General features: G+C 44.9%; 1 protein-coding gene across 2 annotated transcripts in view; it reads left to right on the top strand.

Moving 5' to 3' along the window:
* Positions 1–16,767, top strand: part of ITGA8 (integrin subunit alpha 8) — a 125,177-nt gene that overhangs the window by 24,005 nt on the left and 84,405 nt on the right. For both annotated transcript variants that reach the window (XM_082193199.1, XM_082193200.1), the window contains exons 4-11: positions 3,630–3,753; positions 4,687–4,748; positions 6,305–6,350; positions 7,093–7,218; positions 8,099–8,143; positions 9,329–9,372; positions 11,812–11,868; positions 12,404–12,456. In XM_082193199.1, coding sequence (XP_082049325.1) covers positions 3,630–3,753; positions 4,687–4,748; positions 6,305–6,350; positions 7,093–7,218; positions 8,099–8,143; positions 9,329–9,372; positions 11,812–11,868; positions 12,404–12,456 — 557 coding nt within the window. The remainder of the gene's footprint in view (positions 1–3,629; positions 3,754–4,686; positions 4,749–6,304; positions 6,351–7,092; positions 7,219–8,098; positions 8,144–9,328; positions 9,373–11,811; positions 11,869–12,403; positions 12,457–16,767) is intronic.

Below are 16,767 nucleotides of genomic sequence, written 5' to 3'. Positions count from 1 at the left end.
CCTTCTCCTCCTCCCAGTCTGCTCCCTCTTCTTCCTCTGACCACTCATTGCCATCCCACCACCAATGCCTGGCTCTGAACCTCCTTCCCCCGGGGGTTCCCTTGGGAGTTCCCCAGTTGGTGCCTTCCAATACTCTTCATCTTCCAGCTAGTCTATGATATCAGGAGACTGATATGGATAGATGGATGGATGGATGGATGGGTAGATAGATGTTGGTGCTGATGTATTCAGAGGAGGCAATAGCTTAATATTTGATTATCTTCAGCAGGTATTTCCCCCAAAGTTGATGGGCTTGTAGTTGATTATTAGGATGACACTTTGCTGTCTATGCCAATCAAGGCAAGGGTGCAAATGGCTTGGAGAGACCTGGAAGGGCTTTCCCCTAGCAACTGCCTGGACCTCATCTCTGTCCCTACTTCACAATTGTACAGCTCTGGCTATACTGCAGTTGGGTTAATGCAGTCATGGCTGTAAGTCCAAAGATTTCTTTTAAAAGTCTCGGTGTAGATGCTGTGATTTTATAGGCCTTTTTTACAAGCACCACTAGAAACCCCCAGGTGGAAATCCATAACGATCTACTTCTGTTTTCTCTTGGGCAGTTTTATTAACTAGTAAGGTGATAGTGATGTGTTCCCTGCACAGTCAGGCATTTTGCATCAGCAGCCGACACGTAGGATTTAATAAATAAATAAATGAAAACACTTTTCTTAAATGACGAATCAAAACATCTTGCACTGTGAACCTTGCATTTGGTCATGCTTCATTTTCCCAAAACAATTAATGAAGCAACAAGTGTCGTCTTGGGATTTGTTTTAAAATGGTTTGAATTATTTCCTAATGCGCCTGTGCATTGAAAGGAAATGCCTTGCTTTCAGTAGTCACTCATGTGGTTAACCCCAGAAAAGAATATTTCTTTTCCTTTGACATAAAACAGGTGATGAATAAAACATCAACCTCTCTTTTTTTTACTAGCATGTATGCCAGATTCCCAGCAGCCCTCCCTCTGAGCCATTGCAGCTCTCAGGTTCCAAAAGTGGCACCTTCAGTCTCTCTCTCCCTTTGGCATATACTCTTGCTTTTTAAAAAAAAATGATGCGAAAATAAATAAAAGTCCTAAACATATGCATGCATATTAGTTGATGAGCAAGGAGCATTTTCTTCCAGAGTGTCAGATCAAACACACATACATACAACCCTCAGCATAGCTTTGATTCTTTCCGTGAATGAGAATAGAGTGACCATGTGGCCAACTTAACAGGGGACAGTTCTGTATTTCAAGGTTCTCAGAGGACAGTCCTCTATTTAATTGTATAAATACAATTATACAACAGAAGCATCCACTGACTGCAAACCTGCACCTTTAGAGGGAGTTCAACCCCATCCAGGGTAGCCAACCGATTTCTTGGACATGGGAACTACACACCCTCAGTGCTTCCATCTTAGCAAGATTTAAGCTTAGCTAGTTTTTTTCTCACCCATCTCACCACTGCATCCAGAGCCTATGTGGCCTCTCTCAATTCATATGTTAAGGAGAAATAGAGCTAAGCATACTGATGGCCCCTGGCCTTCTAATTCCTGATGACCACTCTTAGAAGCTTCCTGTAGATATCAAATAGCATGGAGATAAGATATTGCCCTGTGGCATCCCATAGCATAGCTACCAAGGGGCTGAAAAGCACTCTCCTAGTGCTACTCTCATGACTCGGTCTCAGAGTTAGGACTGAAACCGCTGTAACACAGTGTCCCCAATTCCCAGAGAGCCAGTCCAGGAGGATACCATGGTCAAAAGTATCAAAAGTCGCACAGAGATTTAGAAGCAGGAGCAAAGTTGCACATATCCTGCCCTGTTCTCTGAAAAGGTCATTCATCAGGGCACACGGGTCTGGCTCACTGTCATCCCCAAACAAAATTCACCATGCTGAAAGCTATTTGAGTTGGGGAAAAGCTGTCACTTAGAGCCAAACCAACTTCCCTCCCACACATAAATTGCAGCTTTGCAAGGAGGTCGTGGGGACTGCAGTGAAGAGATGAAGGGTTGAAAAAATTGTATCTGCGTTGGGATTCTGACTGAACCTCCTGTCTCCATGTGATTGCTATTAAAGCAACATCTTCCCTCACCAAAGACCACAATTTAAAGACTATAGATGGGGGGGGGGGAGTGGAACTGCTGAAGAAGCTTTTTTGTGTGCGCACGTAAAGATAATCCATTTCTGGTCACTGCAGAAGGCTAATGGGTTTATTTGCAAAACCTATCAATCAGTGGTTTTTGCCACACCTGCCAGATTTTTCTAGCAGGACAGAAGAGGTCACGATTCCTCCATTAGCATTTCATTCCTTCTTTGATAGAAAGAGGGAGCAGAGGGAGGTTCCTTGTCATCCTTTCATCTACCTAGCACACTTGTGCTGTATGTCGAGTGATTGCGTTAACTGTTACAGTGCTAAACGACTTGAAAAATGACCACCTCTGCCCACATCATCCTAGAAAACCCTTCTCCACCTGGAGGGGTGAGCTGGGTGACAACAAGAGGAAGGGCGTTCTGGCTGATTTGGCAAAGCAGTAATGGCACACAATTCTTTCTTCTGAGGAACAAATCAGAACCTTTCCTCAAGGCAAGTCAGTGAAGAGGGGGAGATGAAGGTGGAGACTGCTGTCAGTACCAACACTAATGCTGAGGTTTGTTACAGGTGCTTGTGCCTCTACTCTATGCAGACATTGTGCAATAAGCTTTTGCAGCAGCTCCTGGTTGTTTCCTCACCATCAGAATGGTGCAGAGATAGTGCAGGATAGTGCGCACCCCGGAAATTATCTCTTTCAGCTTCTGCCTTCTGGAAGAAGGTACAGCGTTATAAGGACTAGGAATAGCCGCCTGAGAAACAGTTTCTATTCAAATGCGATTTTGGTTTTAAACACAGTGTATAGTAGTCTCTATGGAAGTATATTGTATTTAATTATGGGGTATCAGAGTTTTCAGGGGGCTAACCAGGCTGGGATAACTGGGATAGCAGGCTTGTTGGTTTTTGAATGCCTGATGTAGATTTTTTCAATTTCGTTGTTCTGTATGGGACAGTGACAATAAAGATTATTGTATTGTATTGTATCAGAATGCATTCTACTGCAGTCCAGAGCATCCTTTCATGGAGGCATGTATGGTGCATGCCTTTGTCCTGCTGCCTAGGTTCCCTTTAACTGCAGAGTTGTTTGGGGTTAGATCTTATGCATGTAAAAGAGACTTCATTAAAATCCCACCTAATTGTGCTTGAAGCAAAAGCAAAAGCGAGCTTGCACCCGGTATTACAAGAGCAAATGTACAGTGGTACCTCGGGTGAAGTACTTAATTCATTCCGGAGGTCCGTTCTTAACCTGAAACTGTTCTTAACCTAAAGCACCACTTTAGCTAATGGGGCCTCCTGCTGCCACTGCGCTGCCAGAGCACAATTTCTGTTCTCATCCTGAAGCAAAGTTCTTAACCTGAAGTACTATTTCTGGGTTGTTGGAGTCTGTAACCTGAAGCGTCTGTAACCCGAGGTACCACTGTAGTGGCACATCTGACGTGTCATGGACAAGGAAGGGAGGAGCCTAACCAAACAGTCATGACACCTTTTGTCTTTATTTTGTATTGTTTTGATAGGCCTGTGCTCCCCTGTATCACTGGAGGACCCTGAGGGCAGTCCCTGAAAAGGATCCCGTGGGCACCTGCTATGTAGCAATTCAGAATTTCAGTGCCTACGCTGAGTACTCTCCTTGTCGCAACGGTACGCTGCTTGATTTTTCGGAATTTGGCCATTGTAGAGCTGAGGTTGCAATACGTATCCTCGCTCAGTCCGGCCAGGTGTACAGTGAGCCAAATGGCTCTTACTGAGAGAGGCATTTCCTTGCAAAGGGGGAATCTCAGTTCAGGAGAGACATCAAATTATAAATTTCTGCATGGACGCTTTTACATTTAATTAAAAGAGCAGAGATGAAGCCGGTGTTGCTGCCTTGACATGCGGAGACAGAACTGGCTCGATTTAAAAGAGCTTTAAAAATGTAGCAAACAGATCTTGATAAGCAGAAGCCAGCTTTTAAAAGCAGATGATTATTCCAAATGGAACTTTTTATAGAACTGGCGACCTACAGGTTGAACCTGCGCTAAGATAAACCATGTTGTTTGGTGAGCTAGCAAGCCATGAGTTACATCGCAGTATGGAGCGGGGAACTCTTTAAGTAACTGAGGATTGTGCAATTCCTGCACTCCTTCTGATGACTGTCACTGTTCAGTGCACAAGAGAAGGAGCGTGTCACATCCCAAAGTGTGTGCAGGAATGTAGAAAAGCTTCATAGGACTACAATAAAGGCTGTGCAATCCAAGGTCATTTCTCTGACTCGGGACAAAACAAATGGAACATCTCAAATTCACCTTTGGGTCTGCCAAATCGATTCCCAAGCATGAACTTACTGTTTGGGGTTCAAATTTCCCTGGCAAAATTCACATACTGGTTTTGATGTCCGCTTTGGATGGTCAGATTCTTCCCCCCACTTTTTTGTTTGAAACCAAGATTGCTCTCAGGAATTGGTTCTTAAATTTCAGCACGCACCCCCCCCCCAAAAAAAAACCCACACACACCCTGTATCAGATTTGCAGCCTGTTAGCTCTTTCTTCTTGGAATGCCTTCTCTAATTCAGTGATCATATTTTGGTACCTTCAGACAATCCGGATCCTGAGGGACAAGGTTACTGTCAAGCAGGATTCAGCTTAGACTTTTACAAGGTGAGAACCCCCATTGGTTGACTTATCTCTGGATCGTCTAATCACTTCCTTCTTCGCTTTGAAATGCATGCCCAATCCATCTACCAATCCATCAATTCTCATATTAAAATTTTCTTTTAAAACGCCTTACATAGTATTGGGTGTCTAGAACAGGCATAGGCAACCTCAGCCCTCCAGATGTTTTGGGACTACAACTCCCATCATCCCTAGCTAACAGGACCAGTGGTCAGGGATGATGGGAATTGTAGTCCCAAAACATCTGGAGGGCCGAGGTTGCCTATGCCTGGTCTAGAACTTATGGGGTTTCATTCAAATACTCTTCAATACTAATATTTCTCCCTTTCTTATACTAACTGTAGGCAGGACTCAGAATGTGCTGAAGCTGTGTGCAAGCACCAGCAGAGTCAATTCTGCCAGTGCACCTGCACAGATCCACGCTCACCACCACCCTGCTGTGACTCCACACTGTCCTTATACGTGGCAGCGATGGCAGTGTCAGGCGGGTGGCTCCACTATCCTGCCGCGCTGGCCACTCCTGGCAATAACATAATTCTCGGCTGACAAATTTATCCAAATTTTGATGTCCCTACCGTGCTTGGAAGATGTTCTCCACTTTACCTAGCTTACTATGCCAAGGAATGAAAACACCATGCTGTAATGAGAATGTGAGACTTGATTTTCCGTACGTACCTATAAAATGAGGAAGCTTCTGTTTGGTGGTAAAATTTAGGCTCCAGTTGGCATGATGCATATACTCCAGAGATTTCAAAATGGCCGCCTGGGGCTTTCCTCCCATCTCCCCCCTTTAAGGTAAAGGTAAAGGGATGCCTGACCATTAGGTCCAGTCGTGACCGACTCTGGGGTTGCGGCACTCATCTCGCTTTATTGGCCGAGGGAGCCGGTGTACAGCTTCCGGGTCATGTGGCCAGCATGACTAAGCTGCTTCTGGCGAACCAGAGCAGAGCACAGAAACGCCATTTACCTTCCCGCTGGAGTGGTACCTATTTATCTACTTGCACTTTGACGTGCTTTCGAACTGCTAGGTGGGCAGGAGCTGGGACCGAGCAACGGGAGCTCACCCCGTCACGGGGATTTGAACTGCTGACCTTCTGATCGGCAAGGCTCTGTGGTTTAACCCACAGCGCCACCCATGTCCCACCATCTCCCTGCTTTACGGCTGGCTAAATCAGCCTCTGGCTAAACCAGTCTCTTGAAACCTGGTCCCCTCCAGATGTTTTTGACCACAACTCCCAACAGCCTTAGCCATGCTGGCTGGGGCTGTTGTGAGTTGTAGTCAAAAAATATTAGTAGTATGGATTTATTTATACCCCACCCACTATTTTTCCTGATGGGACTCAAGGCGGCTTACAGATAAAAACAATAATTGCTAAAAACATAGAGAAAACACCTGGAGGGCCCTAATTGGATGAGGATGGGATAAACAGTGCCATTTGATGAAGGTTTATTATTTGAATCATTTTTTCACATGTTTGGTTTTGATCTCTCATGTATTATTAATCATAATTTAATGCTGCTGTTATCTGTCCTGTATATAGAACGGAGACCTCATACTAGGGGGACCTGGAAGTTTTTATTGGCAAGGTACGTTCTTCTATTTATATAGCCCCCCACCCCAAAATGAATTAAAAGGTGAAGTGAAATAAATGCCTTTAAAAGCCAAGTGTGAAGAGACTGAGGTCCTAGCCTTACACACTGGGCAGTAAGTCCCATTGAACCCAGGGTGACTTTCTTCTGAGTTAATGCATACAGGAGGCATTAAACTGTGCAATGGTAATGACTTTTAAGTCCATCCTTATTCACATGCCTGAAAATTGGCAACCGTTCCGTTTACAAGTGGAAGGAGAGGTCAGAATCAGATCACACCCCCTCCCAAAGGAAATGTCGCCCAAGTTTTCTTTTCTTTATGCATATCACATTTTATATGTAGAGCCACGGAGCCAGAGAAACATTGTGGTGTAGTGGCTAGAGTAGGACTGTGGAAACCCAGGTTCAAATTCCCAAACAGCTATGAACCTCACTGGGTGATCTTTGGCCTGTCAATATAATAATAACAAGAAGAGGAAGAACAATAACAACAAGAACAAGAATAATATTCATGTATACATACATACATACATACATACATACATACATACATGAATGCATGCATACCCCGCCCATCTGGCTGGGTTTCCCCAGCCACCCTGGGCAGCTCCCAACAGAATATTTACTGCATATTGCTTGCTTAATAAATAACAGATGGTTTAAAAATGTAACCTTAATTGTTATTCTTGAATTAGCTGCTCTGCAGATCCCTTTAATCTATTCCATTTTTGAACCACAGGCCAGATTATCACAAGTAGCATAGCCGATATTATCACAGACTACTCCTTCAAAAATATTCTGAAGAAGCTAAGCCGAGAAAAACAAACTGGAGTGGCACCGTCAATATATGACGACAACTATCTGGGTAAGGTGCATGATGCTTGTGGGGAAATAGGATATTAAAATAACGCTCACCCTGCTCCAGCAGAAAATATCCAATGTGCAATGTATGCTGTAAAATAAAAGATGTGCATACCTTCACTTTTCAGTGCACACATAAACAGACAGTGGTGTTGTGCACCCCGCTAGTGACTAGAGATGTCAGAAAATCCCAGCAGGAAATGGAAACAGGAGTAGAAATTGCTGGTGTTCAATTATTTGCCCCATGTCTGGAATGGAAATCAATCCAGTGAATACGATCAGCATTTGCTGCTGCTGCTGCTTTCATTCCATGAACGATACATAATAGATTACACTTTCCCCTCGTTTGCATTGCGTTTCCTTTGCACTGAAATGAACAGGGTGGAATAGCGTCACAACAACACAATTAATTGCATAGGTTATGTAATTTTGCTGCAGTGGATAGTGAGATGAATCACATACTTTTTGTTGGAAGATGAGCTGCGGTGGAATGGAAACAGTGCTGCATGTTACCAATATAGTGTGGAATGGAAAACGGTGTCTTCTTGCACCCCTGGTTGCGACAAGATCACTGTTGCATCCAGGTGTATTGCAAAGCATCGATGCCCTTAGAGCTTGTCTTGAGAAATAATTGCAGTCGTGCATTTTCCTAGTTGCTTCACTCTGTAGATTTATTGAGCTTCTGAGACATATAACCAAGCTAGCTGTAAAATCCTGACAAATAGTTTTCCCTTTCCTGGCCTTAGATACTCTAGTTTATAAAGCTTTTTTTAAAACGGAGATTATTGAAACAGAGGGTGGATCTGGCTGTCCTTCCAGAAACGAGTCTCTTCAGACAGAAGTGGTTTGCTGGGCTTCATGCTTGCTGGTTTGTTTTTCAACAGGATACTCAGTGGCTGCTGGTGAGTTTACTGGAGATTTTCAACAAGGTGAGAAGCCAATAATATCCTTCTGTGAAAAGTTTACAGTCTGTGGTTAACATGCAGTCCTATATATGTCCTATATAGTCCTATATAGATGTAAGCCCCATTGAGTCTAATGGGATTTACTCCCTGGCAACTGTGTAAAGAACTTATTTGTATAAATAACAGCAGGGCCTGAGATACACTTTTGTTTAGAAAAATGTAGCACATGGACAAGGGTGTGGCTCACATCAGTTCCCATGACTGTGGCAACACTTCATCCAGCCACAGCTTTCAGTGGAACCATGTTTGACTTCAGCCATGGTTTACTCATCACACTTGGAAACATGCAGGCACATATTTAGAACTGGATGGGGAATCTCAGGTCTGGGAACCACCTAAGATTCCTGGGAACTGTAGTTGATCCCTATAATTCCCAGCATCCTTAACCAAATGTGGTCCTCCAGGCCCCTCCATCTGACCCTTGGGACGCTCCCCATGTAATGTCTCCTCCTTAGGCCACACACCCCTCTCACCATCCTTGCTGTTCACCTTCCTTAAGTGCTTCTGCTGGGCTGGAGGATGGATGTGTGTGTGTAGATACCTCTGGATTTTGTGTGGCTGGAATGCAGCCTACTTTGCAAAAAAACAAGTCTCATCAATTGCTCCACCCACTTTTGCCTCGGGCCCAACCACTATTGTCATGTTATCTTTGGGAGGCTGTCCATGAGAGAGTGTGCCCCTTCTTTAGAAGATAAGGACTGCTCTGTAAGGAGTAAACTACAGTTCCCAGGATTCTTTGAGGGAAGCCATGTGATTTAAATGTGCTTTGCATGTACGGTGTATAGGCAGCTTTAGGTCAGCTGAATTGAGGAACTGTGTGTTAATATTTCAGGATATTCCCCAGATATGTCTGGGAATCGAGCAGTGAAAAAAGAAAAGGAAAAATAAGATCAACAACTTTGTCCAGTTTTTAATTTTTGGAAATATGGCACCCCTAGTAAATTTCCTATTTTTTGCATCTAGTAGCTGATTTTTTTATTGAATGTTGGTATCACATCATTCAAATATACATTAATATTTATTATATTCTTAATAGTACTGGTTTCCTCCCCCAAATATACAGGTTATCCACTAGTAGTTTATGAGTATTTATTGTGTCAGCAGGTATTGCACTGAGTTAATTTTCAGACTTTGTTAATTTCTCTTTAGAGCTGGTAGCTGGAGTCCCAAGAGGTGCACAGAACTTTGGCTATGTATGTAATCTACCAAATGTTTTATCCTCCTCCCCTTTTACAAATAAGAACTGAACAAGGTGTGTTTGTTTTCCCCAAAGATAGAAATGATAATGTTGATAATGGTAATGATGATGATAATGGTGATAACAATTAAACTAATCTCAGCCATGACAGACTTCTACTCATTGAAAACCCCCTCTCATTTGCCAACTGTGGCTGAGCACTTACCCTGAGATGAACTTTAAAATGGGATTTCAGCACAGATGCTGCTGATACTACAAAGAGGAAAGGTTATGTATCATTCTAAATGCAAGGCACAATCCAATGTGCTCATTTAGATATACCCAAAACTTTATGCACACTCAATGTGTGTTAGAGTTTGAATAATAAAAAGGCTGTGTCTGCACTTTTCCAGTTGGTTTTATCATGGAAACATGGTTTTTGCTTTACATTTTAAAAAATGCTGGGGATAAAGAGTTACTTGTGCTGTTCTCTAAACTGTAGGTCTCAAAGGAAATTGTACTCTGGTAATCAGAACATTGATTTGGGTGTGCCCAATTTTCAGAGCCATCTCAAGCTATTTTGCTGCCTGAGGCAAAGGACAAGACTGTGTCCTCTTTCCATATATAGCAGAAGTGTGGAACCTGTGGCTCACCAGCTGTGCTTAGACTGCAACTATCATCAGCCCTAATCAGTGGGGCCAATGGTCAGGGATGATGGGAGTTGTAGTCCAACAACCTCTGGAGAACCACAGGTTTCCCAGCCCTGATGTACAAAATCAGGCTCTACTGGCAACTGAATCTTATTTCAGCCCTGATGATGGGACAGCACCATTCATTCATTTGTTCATTCTTTCTTTTATACTCTCATCTTTCCCCCTATAAATTCATGCTTCCAATAGGATGGGAAAGCTGTACATCAGCTCCAGGGCTGGCAGACTCTCTGTCATGAAGTAATGATCCTGTGAGCAAGTATCGCTGGGTGGGGCCCCTCAGGCAGGTGGTAACAACTGGTCCCCAAAGTGGGAGCATGTGATGGGGTTGGCTGGCTGGCTGCCAGCATTCCCCAGCCCCTATAAACCTTCGAGTTAACCTGCCAGGGGAGGGAGAGAACACACCGTGTTTTAGACTCGCTGTTTGATGGTGCCAGAGAAGCAGCCAGTAAAGCCTGATAACCCTTTTGGTGCCTGCATGTGATTGATTAGCAACTTGGAGGGAGGACTCATGACCTCCTCTTTGACACTCCCCGCGCCCCAGAGGGCTTTGGATCCAGTGCATTCTAATTATTATTATTATTATTATTATTATTATTATTATTATTATTATTATTTATACTCCACCCATCTGGCTGGGTTTCCCCAGCCACTCTGGGCGGCTTCCAACAAAATATTTAAATACAATAGTCTATTAAACATTAAAAGCTTCCCTAAACAGGGCTGCCTTCAGATGTGTTCTAAAAGTCTGGTAGTTGTTTTTCTCTTTGACATGTGGTGGGAGGGCATTCCACGGGGCAGGTGCCACTACCAAGAAGGCCCTCTGCCCTGTAATTTGGCTTCTCGCAGCAAGGGAGCTGCCAGAAGGCCCTCGGCACTGGATCTCAGTGTCCGGGCAGAATGATGGGGGTGGAGGCGCTCCTTCAGGTATACTGGACTGAGGCCGTTTAGGGCTTTAAAGGTCAGTACCAACACTTTGAATTGTGCTCGGAAACATACTGGGAGCCAGTCTAGGTCTTTCAAGACCAGTGTTATGTGGTCTCGGCGGCCGCTACCAGTCACCAGTCTAGCTGCCGCATTTTGGATTAGTTGTAGTTTCCAGGTCACCTTCAAAGGTAGCCCCACATAGTGCGCATTGCAGTAGTCCATGCGAGAGATAACCAGAGCATGCACCACTCTGGCGAGGCAGTCTGCAGCCAGGTAGAATCTCAGTCTGCATACCAGATGGCACTGATAAACAGCTGCCCTGGACACAGAATTGACCTGCGCCTCCATGGACAGCTGTGAGTCCAGAATGACTCCCAGGCTGCGCACTTGGTCCTTCAGGGGCACAGTTACCCCACTCAGGACCATTCAAAGTCTTCGCTATCCCTCACTGAAATGTGGAGCAGCATGGTAGACCTGTTCTAATCTGTACCTTTAGGGATTCCTTTCCAGGGACCATTGGATTGTTAGTTACTTGGCTACAATCCTATATGCTCCTAACCCTCCAAATAAATAGGCAAAAAACAGAACCTTCCTGAGGAGGTCCACTCAGAAATTAATTCAAGTGAGTTCCATGGGACTTACTCTAATAGACTTACTTCTGAGGATTGCTCCATGTCTTCTGAACTTATTTGAAATATTGGGGAATAGTATATTTAGAATGGTGGGAGTACAAGTTTTGAGATGTAGCACTGCAGCAGTTATCCTGGAATATAACCCTTTGTGGCATGAACCCGCAGCTTCCTGTTTTCTGTTTCTAGGTTTCGATTATAAATTCTACGGATTTGACCTTTATTCAGAATTTCACCGGTGAACAGGTAATAAATTTCAACCATATCAGCATTTCCAAACAGGGAATACTATGCTGCCCAATGAGTTGCAGCTCAAATTTAAGCAACGCTATTTGGACATCGAGGCCTGTTTGTTCAGCATCCATCCAGATTTGCTTGCACAAAGTTTGCTTGGAGGCTGATTTTGCCTGGTCTTTATAGAACATTTGTGGGGGCGTTACATGACAATGAGCACCCCTCCTGAGTTGATTGTGGGGTGTTTGTATACATTTCCATTAACCATGCATTCATTCCACACTTTTCAATGCACTTCTTCATCACCTTCCTAACTGCAAAATGCCTGCCTCTTCTTTAAAGGGGATTTGTTGGCAGGAAGGGAGCTGAACACTTTAATCCACTTTAATTGCACCAACCTAAATCTCCCAGGATGTGCTTAAATCTTTCCCGCAAAACTCTGGCAGTCTGGCGGGATCCTTTGCAATATGATTTGGGATATGATGGGATTTTGCCAGCTGCAAAAATTTAAAGGGATACTTAATGTAAAAATGCTCTTTATTTGCAGATGGCATCTTACTTTGGATACACGGTTGCAGTGTCAGATGTTAACAATGATGGGTAAGTTACTAAAGACAAAGAAGTATTCATTCTGTGCTCCATCTTCTTTTCCTGTCCTGTATAATTTAGGGTTTTCAAGTGGGTCCAAGCCACTTAATCCAAAACGCTCCCTCTGAAGTCCAAGAGACTATTTCAGGACCACCCTGGACTAAGCGCCTTGAGGGAGATTGTAGCTTAGCTATTTATACTCAGTTAGAATTAGACTCCTAAATCTTTTCATCCTTCCTCCTAAACTTTCCAGCAGTAGTAGATATCACAGGTTATGATTTCATACTTCTAAAAAATAATATTAACCTGCTCAAAAGCCAAAATAAATAAATCTCTTAGTCTTTCTTTCATGGGGTTTCATTCCTTGGTCCTATGGTTTTCTCAGCTTTGGTGGAAAGCTATTTTTCTAATAAGCTCTTTTGTAGACAACCGTATACTTGAGTGTTGCAGGGATGCATTCATCTTTTGCCTAGCTAGCACATCTGTTAAACTGCAATGATTCAACCTTGTTTTTAAGTACATAGCCTGCTCACCAGAGGCGACCAGGAATGTCATGCAGGTGAATCCATGGAATTTATGTAGGAGAGAGAGGGGGCTGGAGAGTAGGGATGGACCACATTGTCTCTGCTGCGTGCCAAGCATAGACACCAAATGTGCTGCCAGAGGAGAGTTGGAGTTCTCTGTCCAACACCCAAGAGGCTAGTAATTTTTTTGTAGGCTAGTAATTTTTCTTTGCTTAGATTTACAAGGCTGCCACTGGAAAACCATCCCATTCCACCGCACACTGTGATTGCATCAGTTTGGAATGGGTACCACGTTCACTGTGGCTGCATGAGAGTCTGGGCATCTATTGGCTAAGGCCTGTGGCACCACTGATGGCAAGAAACACTTTCTTTCCTGCCGTACCTGCACCATTTTAAGCACTATAATATGCATTGTTCTTTAAAAAGTATTAATTTACTGAGTAGGTGTTTGAGTGCTTCCCATTGTATCCCCCAGTAGATGGGTTCCTAGGCAGAGCAGCTCAAAAGGGGGTGGGATGAATGAGAACGGAATGCAGAGGGGCTGCCAAATCCAAAGCCCTGCCAGGCTCATGCTGGTAGGGCAGAAGGCGTAAGCTGGGTGCTCCTCCTTTTGAAATGGAAGCTGGTGAATTGCAGTGAGTGGGGCACTGCCTCACCTGCCTCAGGCCACTCTCAGCCAGCCCAGCCCATCTGTTTGCTCTCTTACTTACATCCAGCCCAGGCTGGCAGCTTCTCCTCCGTCTCAGTGTTGTCACCATCAAACTCAGCAGAGAGGACCATGAGAGTACAGTGGTACCTCAGATTAAGAACTTAATTCGTTCTGGAGGTCTGTTCTTAACCTGAAACTGTTCTTAACCTGAAGCACCACGTTAGCTAACGGGGCCTCCCACTGCCGCCGTGCTGCTGCTGCACAATTTCTGTTCTCATCCTGAAGCAAAGTTCTTAACCCGAGGTACTATTTCTGGGTACCACAGGGTTGTGCCTTCAGCCTCAAAATTGGGGGACGGAGAACAGTAAAGAAACACAGCCGAACTTTAAGTTTTAGCAGATTTTATTTTTTTAGCAAAACCAATTACTCTCCCATTGCAGCTCGGCTCAAGCTACCTAGTGTTTTTGCTTCTGCCACTGCAGCTGCTGGTTTAGACAGTTCTTCCCAAATCTTCTTTAAATCTGTAGAAATGCTCAGAAACGGTAGTTCTACAAGCTTGGCTAAGAGCAACCAAGAAAGGGAACACTGTTAGAGATCTGTAAGGAATTATCACGCAGCTGGAGGTGGGAGTGGGTGGAAAACGAAAGGTCTGAGACAAGGACGAGGCGAAAATATTTTGCTTCAGACCTTTGTTTCTGTCTACCCATGTTTGTCTACCCACTTCAAACTGAGAAAGGTTCTGGACTGAGTTTTGTTTGGTGGGAGTGTAGGAGGCTGCCTCATATAAAGTCATCTAGCTCAGCATTGTCTACCCCAGGGTGGGGAAGCCATTCTCAGCCTGAGGGCCACATTCTCTCACAGACAATCTCCCAGGGGCCGCAGGCCAGTAGGGGGTGGGAGCAGATGCGAAAGTGGGCAGAGCCATGGATGTGACTTTTGCCTTTTGTGAAGCCTGGCAGAAGTGGCTGATTACTGCACCTGCACCTCTTTCCACCCTCCTTCCAAGCCAACAAAAACATGGCCATGGCGCAAGGACACATTCCAGTCAAGTAAAAGCACTCAAGGAGAGGGTGGTCTCTGAGGAGAATCCTGAGGGCCAAACAGAAAGGACTAGATCAGCGGTTCTCAACCTGTGGGTCCCCAGATGTTGTTGACTACAACTCCCATCATCCTTGAGCTCTGGCCTTGCTAGCTAGGGGTGATGGGAGTTGTAGTTCAACAACATCTGGGAACCCACAGGTTGAGAAAGGCTGGACTAGATGGTCACATTTGGTCCCCAGGCTTTTGATTCCCTAGCCCTGGTAGTCAACCTTCTTAGGCCCATGGGCTCATCTGGAATGATGAGAGACTGCTGTGAGAACCTCCTGTTCTAGTTGCTTTTCTCTCCCCACAGGTCACTGATGGGCAGATGTTGGTGACCACCATCAGTTCCTCTTCAGGGTTTTCAGCCTTTACTTGCCCTCCCTGAAGTTGCCAAGGATTGAGGCTTGAACCTTTGGCATGTGAAGCAAGCACTTTACCCACTGAGCAGTGTCTTTGTTGTTGTTGTTGTTGTTTAGTCGTTTAGTCGTGTCCGACTCTTCGTGACCCCATGGACCAGAGCACGCCAGGCACTCCTATCTTCCACTGCCTCACGCAGTTTGGTCAAACTCATGCTGGCAGCTTCAAGAACACTGTCCAACCATCTCGTCCTCTGTCGTCCCCTTCTCCTTGTGCCCTCCATCTTTCCCAACATCAGGGTCTTTTCCAGGGAGTCTTCCAGGGAGCAGGGTCTTAGTGCTCCCTAAATAGATGCTTACCCGTATCTGAAACAAACAGTGCCAGTTGGGGAGCGATTTAGGTGCATGAGATTTCGTAGCACAGGAGAGAATTATTTGCATTGGGTTAAACCGCACGGCTAATAAAAATACATTAGCGATCTTTTATTTGCACTATATCAAAGCTTCAAATACTAAGGCCCTAACCTCTTGACACCACTCCATGCTCCCGCTGTTAACTACCCAGCGGCACACCAAAGGAATTGCATAAAATTTCAGCAGGTGGTCAGCTTGCGCTTTTGAATGCTGTTCTGTTAAGAAGGAAGCAGCAATACCTCTCCTCTGGGAAGGCATGGAAGCAAACAAATTGCTCGATCCAGCTCCGTGGTGCAGCCAGGAAATCAGTAAAACACTGTTGTGGCTCAGACAATTCTCTCACCACTGAACGGGATCACAGCCTAGTGCCTCATTCCTCTTGCTGCTTTAGCTTGAGTTTGGCCCAACAAATGAAACTATTTATAACTGAAGACAAGCAGAAACCTTCATTTTTAAAAAAAAATCTACAGCAAACAGATGTTTTAAAACATACAACTCCCCACACACTGTTTGAACGCTGGAGGAGGGGGAATGGAGAAGCTGGAAGGGGAGAGAAAGAGAGAGAACAAATAGAAGTGAAATTGACATCATTGTTTTTGTTTGTTTTTCCAAATTGGGACACGGAGGGATGGGACAGGAAATATCGTGAGCGGTGACAAGAACAGCCTGATAAATAATGAGTCCTTGCGCTGAAGCATGGGCTCATCAGACCAAAGGAGATGATGCCGATGCAAGGGGACAGTCCAGTTGCAAGTGGGACCGTGCTGGGATCTACCCCCCAATACTGGTGCTGCAGGGTCATTCGCACTGCATCCCTCTGAACCCCTGTGCAGTCCAGATGTTTTGCATATGGGACTTTGAGAGGCCATGTTAGGGCAGGGCTGTGCAGGAGGCCTTATGCAAAATCCAAATGGCTGCCACGGATTTCCTACAACTGTGGCACCTAGCACAAGGCAGTTGTTGGTGTTTTATTGGATGTGCTAGGCAGGGCAAGGTGAGGCAAGGTGAGGTGACACCCTCAAGCAGCAGGAGTCACGGGGGCAGCAAATCCAGCCCACGACTATTGTCATAGTGGCAGCAACAGCTGTGGCGTGTTCCTTGGGGCTGAAGCTGCTGTCTTCTCATCAACCCCTCTCAAGCCACCTCTACAGCAGTCTCTAGGTGAATTGGCGATGCTGCTGTTCTCTTTCTCCTCCCCTCCTTGTTCCTGATGTAAATTTTTATTCCTCCCCTTGTTCCTGGCGTAGATCTCCACTGAGCCCTTCTTCCCTAGCTAGGGGTGGGAGTTTGCTGTTTG

The sequence above is a fragment of the Podarcis vaucheri genome, assembly GCF_965113315.1.
Source record: "Podarcis vaucheri genome assembly, chromosome: 12".
Classification (NCBI taxonomy): Eukaryota; Metazoa; Chordata; class Lepidosauria; order Squamata; family Lacertidae; genus Podarcis; species Podarcis vaucheri.
Note: the sequence above shows the minus strand (reverse complement) of the source record. Positions and strands in the feature narration are given on the sequence as shown.